A 7,944-nucleotide genomic window follows, 5' to 3' on the forward strand; every position below is an offset into this window, starting at 1 on the left:
CCCTCAATCTCACCCCATTGTAAGAAGCTCACTGCTTCCCGTCAAATCTGATTTCTTATCTATTGAATGTTCTTTTGTGATAAAGAGAGCAGTGTTCCTCCCTGTAAATAAATAAATAAATAAATAAATCTATGTATCAAAAATCTAAATGAAATAACGGATGAAACATGAAATGTGTTTTTGTTTCAGGGCGTGCCTGCATATGGGATTGTATCTGCTAAATATGCCTGCCAATGAATTTCAGTATCTGACATGGCGCGGAAGGATAGCTCAGGGGCAACGTGTTTGACTTGGAAGCAAGACAACACAGCGCAACACAGGGGGAAATCCCGATCCTGCACTTAGAAACTGCTCGCTGGTATTAAGCGCATTCTGAAAGAATAATTATAACAATACACCATCCTTTAAAATGATTTCTAGTAGATGAGCACACACTTCAAATCAGATGGAAACAATTGGGAACAATTCAGAATTTCCCACTTCGTAAAATGTATGCATAAATTATGCATTTCTTTCTAATTATAGCTATTGACATTGTTCCGAGAATTCCTCACAGCAGCAATATGTTGGAGTTTATTATCAGAAAAATACTTTCAAAACCCTAGTAAATACTTTTCATGCTGAAAAGACATTCTGCAAAAAACAAAGAAAAATAACGAATGTCTGGAATTGTTTATCATCCGAATTAGTGAAGAACTGGAGTCAATTGTTTCCCCTTACTTTGCTGAGCAGAAATCCAGCAAGACACTAATTTGCTGGATTTTTGACAAGCAACACAGGTGGAAAATTCTAGTTAATGTTTACACTGTGATTGCTGAACAGAAATACCGAATAGATAATTTGTAAGACATTTTTATCAAAAATATAAGTGGAAAACTAGTTTATAACTGTTTACTTGAGTTTTCCACTTCCTTTGCAAGAATACAAACGGGAAGGAGAGATTTGCTGCAGACTTGCATAGCAGACTAAGGGCCTCATCACGAGTTTGGCGGTAACCCATCCGGCGGTCACGCTATTACCGCCGGATTTAAGGGTCCACCAAATCATGGCTTCGGTGGATTTCTCCCCAGCTCTGAGCTGGGGGGAAATCCGCCGAAAATGTGCGCTATTACTGCCGGATTTAAGGGTCTGCCAAATCAGGGCTTCGGCGGATTTCTCCCAGCTCTGAGCTGGGGGGAAATCCTCTGAAAATTTGCGCTACTACCGCAGGCGGGAAATCCGCCGGCCGTAAGAGCGCGAAAATTCCCCATTGAGCCCAATGGGGAATGGGGCATTCCCGAATGGGCTCAGTGGGGAATGGGGAATTCCATTGCCGCCAAACCCGTGATCCGGCGCTAATAGCGATGGGGGGTTTGGCGGTAAGGCTAATACTGCCAGCGGTAATACTGCCAGCGTTACCGTCCAACTCGTGATGAGGCCCTAAGTGAGCATTCCCAGCAGCAATCCATTACTGACTTCTTTCAAGCAATTCTGTGGGTTTGGAAGGAATTGCTTCACTGAAAATGGAGTGATACCTTTTTTAAAATACACCAATTTTGCGAAATTGGCAAATTTCATGCACAATTTTAATAAAAGCAGTGAAAGAGAAATTGCCATATTGAACACATCCCATACTTCTGGAACTCTAGAGACAATTGTGCCAGATTCACACACGCGCAGCACAATATTGCCTGCGATGGCAGTAAAAGAAAAAGTGCACATTTACCGGTTGCTATGCCAATTTATTTATTTTAGATCTTAGGTAAGGTGCTACACGCCGAAGGCCTCAGAGTGCAACAAGCGAGAGGACGGCAAAGCAACGAAGATAAGGAGAGGTCAATCAGAGGGGAACATTAGTCAGGCTGGTTGAAAAGAAGAGTTTTTGTACTTTTCTTAAAAGTTGCTAAAGAGTGAGATGCTTCAATAACAAGTGGAGCATGAAAATCAAAGGTAGATTGCCAGATGTTTAATTTTGCCTGGGGTTTAGCATTGTGCATGCATAGAAAACCTCTGCATGCACGCTTTCTTTAAGTGATGTCAATGTCGGCAATGTCTTGTAGGCCACAGCGCGACACAGGATAGGCTTGTGGCCAGCAATGTACAATAATCGCCTTCAAAAATGGATTTTATCACGATAAATGTACCTAGCCAAAGTAAAATATACAAAAGTAGAGGTTCTCCTAAAATTATATTGGCCACATGAAAGCATATTTCTAATTATAAGAAGTCTGCAGGCATGTTCAGACCACCTCTTTGGGGCGTGTAGTTGGGCGTCCATTGTAATCTGCATTATCCATCTGCTTTCGAGAAACTATCAGAGTTCAGGTCACTTTTAGGAATCATCAATGCAGGAACATAGAGATTCACCAATGTGCAGATTCCTCCCCAATCTTTGGGCAGTCTTATGTAGGCCTTGGATCCACAAGCCCAATAATGATCCATAATTACTGCTGTTCTGATATTCATTCCTGGTGCATCGAAGATTCGTTCACAGTTCTGATTCTTCCCCATTTTTCTTGTACCATTATTTCTGAAGCATAATTTAGAACTTTCCATTGGTACTATCTGCAGGGGTCCTCCTCTGTCTTCGACCCATGTCAGTAGTTTAGCTAATTTTGGCCATAATGGTTTACACAACATTTGTGCATTCTCGATTGTTGGTTGGTATTGACCCATTATTACCCAGGATCTGCAGATTACTACTTCTTCTTCATAGCCGTCTGCTGATAAAACAGTTCCCCAAATCTGCATCTGTCCTCTGTTTTTCCATCTGCAGATGTTTTCTGTGGAGTGTCCTGGAACTTTCAGTTTTTTATTCAATTCTCTTCTTATTCCGGTTCCTTTTAATTCAGGTTTCTCATATCTGATCACAATATTCTTTGTCTTGGCATTGTTTCTTGTCTTTATGTCTTGAACATAGTCATCTTCATTTGGATCTGTCCCTTCAGTTGCCTATTTGAGAGAGGCTGTTCGACCCATGAGCTGGCCTCTGGTACTACAGAAAGCTAGGCGCACTATGCAGTGTGCAGTTAGGACATCTATTTCAATAGCTATGAATATCTTTGACTTCCCCATGTTGTATGGTAGGAGTGTAAATACGAAGTATTCTTTGTCTGACTTCTTCTTCCAACTTCTTTCATGTGTTGGTACCATATGTTATTTCCCCAGTGTGCTATGCTGTCCAGATAATCATTCAATTCATAATTATCTTCTTGGGTGCTTCTTTTGGTTCTTAAACTCTTCATGTAGTTTTGTACTACTATGTCTCTAAATGCATCAACATAGCTTCTTCTGGCTGGAGTGTTCACAGGAACATCCATCCGGTTTCCCTGCGTAGACTAAAGTTCAGCGAGTCTTTCTTTATCCATCTGTCTTTTTATAGCAACAGCTAAAAACGGCCATAAAGATTTGGCTATAATCTCTGCGTGTGATTTCTCTGTGGGACTTGTGCTTGGGCTTCTTGTCACTGGACCAGGTGTGTCCGCATGCATTATCTGTGTAGGCTCAACCTTTGTCAACCCCTTACCTTGTCTGATTTGCCAACCCTGTTTCTGGCATTTAAAAGCAATTTCTGTGTGTGATTGGTTACTGACAACATCCATTTCAAGCTTGTGTATCTTCCCATTTTTTCTCGGGACAGGAATAACTATGTAGCGTCTAGGCTGCCTTGTAGTTGCCACGCTAATTATTTCCTTCTGGTCAGAAACATATACATGAGTCTTTGCATCATGCGCTCCTATATAAAATGCAGTTCTCACTGTCAGTGAAAGCAATATGAGGATGAATATAATGCATGTGTAGGAGATGCAGTGATAGGTGAGTTTGCAGCATCTACTTCTCGGACAATGTGTGCGCCTATTCTCATGGGGTAACAAAACGTTACTATTAAGAATCCCCATCTTTATCATTTGATGCTAAGGAAGGAAAAACAAACTTTAATGATTCTGCATTTTTTAGATTGCTTTTTGAAAGCTGTTGTCTTTATCCAGCATTCGTCATCTATCAGCTTTCTGGATCCGTTAGGAAATGACTTTCTCCCTCTCTCTGGAACCAGTTTTTTTTCACCAGTCGAGATGCAACTGTTTCTTTAACGTGAAGAAAAATGTCCCCTGCAAGCCTCTATCAAATCTGCTTCATTTACCAGTTCCCAATCGATACCTCGAATCTGCTTCATTCCAGATGACATGTTGCTTCCCTGTCAGCATAAACAAGTTGTCTTTTCTTTTCTTCCTCGATCAGTCCCTCGGAGAAAAGTTTCTACACCGCTCTGTGATTTCTTTCAGAATAGATTGCCACCTGGATTATAATTCCTTGCAGGATTACATTCAAGTTGGCAGTGTTTCTTTGATCCATCAGAAAGGTACCACATCCGTCTGTCTTCCAATCAGATGTGGGTATTCTTCAATTAGATCAAAGGACGCCACACTGACTAGTCTATGTGCTGCATGGGGTGTTAGGGGCATTTGTGTTTTCCTCACTGAACTCTTTAGTCATGATTATGAGTAATCTTCTAATGAGCTTTTTGTTGTCAGGAATTTGAATGTAAACTGGAATGCGGAGAGTTCTCCCCACCAATGTAGGATAAGAGCGTAACACCAACACAAAATAAGTAAGTATGAGCCTAGAAAGGTCATCACTGGGTAACACCATGAGTCGAACCAAACAAGAACTCTGTGTGGAAGGAGTCGGGGTATTGTAACCTCTTCCAATTGCTGTGGCCATGATCATAATCTGGCATATCCTTATTCTTATCAAGGCTAAAGTATGCCTCAGTCCAAAGTCAATAAGATATGTCTTCCCATGCCACCTGTGGATTGGGATTTCTTACTTCCCTTTCCAAATACTCAAGAACACGTGCTCTCTGTCTTCTTTTGCGTTCCATCTCGTAATCGACTTCTCTGCGCTTTCTCGATTCTTCTCTTACTCTGTCTTCCTCTTTCTTTTTCATATCCCTACGTTCATATGCCCTTTGTATTTCCTCCTCCCTTGGTCTTTGAATTCTTTTCTCTCTTATCATTTCCTGTTCATCATCCTCTATTCTTTTTCTTTCTAGCCTTTCCTGTTCATCAGCTGTTCTCTTTCTATTGTCACGTTTTCTTTGCTCCTCTGCTTTCACCTGGTTTTTAGCTTTCTCATCTTGATATAACAGTTCTCATCTTTGTCTATCCTTCCTTTTGGCTCCTTCATCTTTTAATCGTTGCTCCCTTTCTTTGTCTTTCCTATCTTGTTTGTCTTGATCTTCCCTTTGTCTTAAATCTTCGATATTTTTGCCATCAAGTTTAATCAAAATCTGACCTTCCATCCATTCGTTCTGTAGGAGTGCTATCTCATCAGTTTTATCCTTGTCTCCTTTCCATCTCTTTATTTCTCTCCTTGTATCTAGAGAAGTACTTGCTTGATCACTTATCTCCTTGTCGCATCTCTCCTTGTCCCTTGGGACTTTGGAGGCTGTATCTTTCTCTGTATCTTTCTCCGGGCCTTCGTCACTACTTTGCGTAGGTGACTCATATGACAGATTACTATATCCCTTTGCTGCTTTAAGTTCCCTTAATGGGTATAACCCTTCGTTGTTCTTAGTTTCAGCTTTTATTTCAGATGGAGTGGTCGGAGCAGAAGGCTCTTCACCCCCCTCTTTGCATATATTGAGCATCCAATCTAAAGGAGGCTCCTCCTCCTTCTCATGTTGATACATTTTCCAAAGCTCTAGACTTGCTAAGCGCTTTTCTAACTTTTTTCCCGTGTACGCAGCATGCAAATATGTCGTCATATGCTGCAGAACTGCTCTCGATAATGATTCGCCTTGTGGCCATGGCATAAACATTTGGCTGTGGTCCCCTTAACCCACTCTGCACTATATTTTTTAAGCTTAAGTGCATGTTTCGGTAGCTGTTTGCAGAGGTGCACTAATGGAGTAACGTCTTCCATTTTTTAACCTTCACTTTTCTCTTTGCTAACACTCGCTTATACTTTAGTTACAGTTTCCAATTTATGTCTCACGCAAAATACATTTATGAGCGAGCACCAATTGTTGCAAGCTCCAATCCCGACACAACACAATTTTTTACTTTAATCTTGCAAAAAAAACAACCATCAAAGTTTAATCTTTAAACAATCAATCTTTGCGTCTCAACTTCACACTTCTCCTTTACATAACATTTTCTTCTTTCAACTCTGACGTCATTACACCTTTTTCAATCACATAAAACAAACAGACAAACTTGACCGGCCACACGTACTACTCACAATCTTTTCTTAAGACTCGTTTTACCCTCTAAATCTGCTCCGATTTTGGAATTTAAGCGTATTCCTTTAAGACTGTGTTTAACCAGTCTCGTCTTCTATATGTCCCACTTAAGGGGCTCTGAATTTAAGCGTCTGCTAGCACTCTTTAAAGTCTAGGAACAGGGCGTATCCTAATAGCGTGGCCACACTCACGGCTATTATTCCTCATATATTGCTCTGCCACCCTCAAGTCAATGGGCCTCATTACAAGTGTGGCGGTCAGGGGTTAAGGGCGCCGGTATTTTATCCCACCTCCCTCTGTTACTCTCTGCTAATCACTAAGCATTCATCCCTTTGCCACACTCTTTGGTCTATTCACTCACCGTTCACATGTTTTTTGTCTTCAAACCCTCGGGATCACCGCCTTTGTTACCGCCTCTTCGGGCGTCTTTCCGATTTGCTTCGCATAGATGTGGGAGGGGTTTATATCTTGAATTGGGGGTCCCGTCATACTGTCCCTTGCAAGGATTTACCTATTCTAACCACTTCTACGGGGAGCTTCACGTCCTGTCAGCCGAATGGCAATGGTTGTGCGATATTGCCGAAACTCTAAAGTTACTTATGTCGACGGCCGATGGTATTTTATCTAACCATTTAATCTCTGCTACCAAGTGAACTGGAGGCTTCCAGCCCTTTAAGATGAGTAGCGGTACCCTGGAGATTGATGGGGATGCAGATTTTATTCATACATCAATAATCAATAGTTAGGCAAAGTTCGTCTGTTTTAATGTCAAATATCTTAAAACAGGGAGTACAATGAACATCAGCAATCGCTCGATACTCTGACTCTAACTACTTCATCAAAAACTTGGGCTTGTGTACCCAAAAGTGGTCACCACTGACGTGCTGACCTGCGTCATCCTACGTGGCAAACTCCAAAAACCTATCGGGAGGTGGGATTGGTTCTAAGTGAATAACTAAGCATAGGTTCTATATCTGTATGGAGTAACGGAAAGAGGAAATTGGATAGTTAACATCAGGTGGAGCGACTAAGCCCTCTCATCAAAATGGCCACTATGAACGTCACTAAATGTATGACATCCTAATGGCTACACACACTATAGGACCCCCAACTAACCCCAACTGTGTGGTCTCCTACAATTGGTTGGCTTCTAACCACCGTCAGTACTTTTCCTACTTACGTGAGCAGCACGCAGACTGGACAACCTGGTGTGGATAAGCTTGTCTTGCTACCAGCTTCCCACCAATTAAAATATCATCCATCATCACCTTAATGGTCCAGTGTCAATTAGTGCTTTGAAGTTGGCCTTGAGTTTGTACTGTTTTCTGAGAATTATTAAGGAGTGTGGGCACCAGCCGGCTTCCGTGCGTAGCTGTGATCATCTTGCTCTTCCAACTTCCTCTATCACATGACTGGACACAATGAAATTGAGCCTTTTCGTGCATTTGATTTATTTTCAATAGTCCTCTGGCGTCTTTTGTTTTTGCTTGACCTCTCTGAACAGGAGCTTCTGTTATTTCACGTTAATTTTGTCCAATGTCAGCCAACTGCAGTTTGATAAGACCTTGGCTTTCTAGGGTTAGTGAACTCCTTAACTGAGCCCTTATTCTGTTTAATCCAATTGCTTTTCTCAACTGCAACACTAGAATGAGGACTTCTTGTACTGATCATATAAGTAGCGGAAACATTTATTCTTTATTTATCCATATGTATCTATTGAG

General features: G+C 41.4%; 1 protein-coding gene across 1 annotated transcript; it reads right to left on the bottom strand.

The window, feature by feature from the left end:
* Window positions 1–5,131: 5,131 nt before the first annotated feature.
* On the bottom strand, window positions 5,132–5,629 carry LOC138473447 (putative uncharacterized protein DDB_G0292636). The gene has a single exon (XM_069612099.1). It carries the CDS (start codon window positions 5,627–5,629, stop codon window positions 5,132–5,134), a length of 498 nt encoding a protein of 165 aa, XP_069468200.1.
* Window positions 5,630–7,944: the final 2,315 nt, after the last annotated feature.

This window comes from Ambystoma mexicanum, chromosome 8, assembly GCF_040938575.1.
Source record: "Ambystoma mexicanum isolate Mex_15411 chromosome 8, UKY_AmexF1_1, whole genome shotgun sequence".
In the NCBI taxonomy this organism is placed as follows: Eukaryota; Metazoa; Chordata; class Amphibia; order Caudata; family Ambystomatidae; genus Ambystoma; species Ambystoma mexicanum.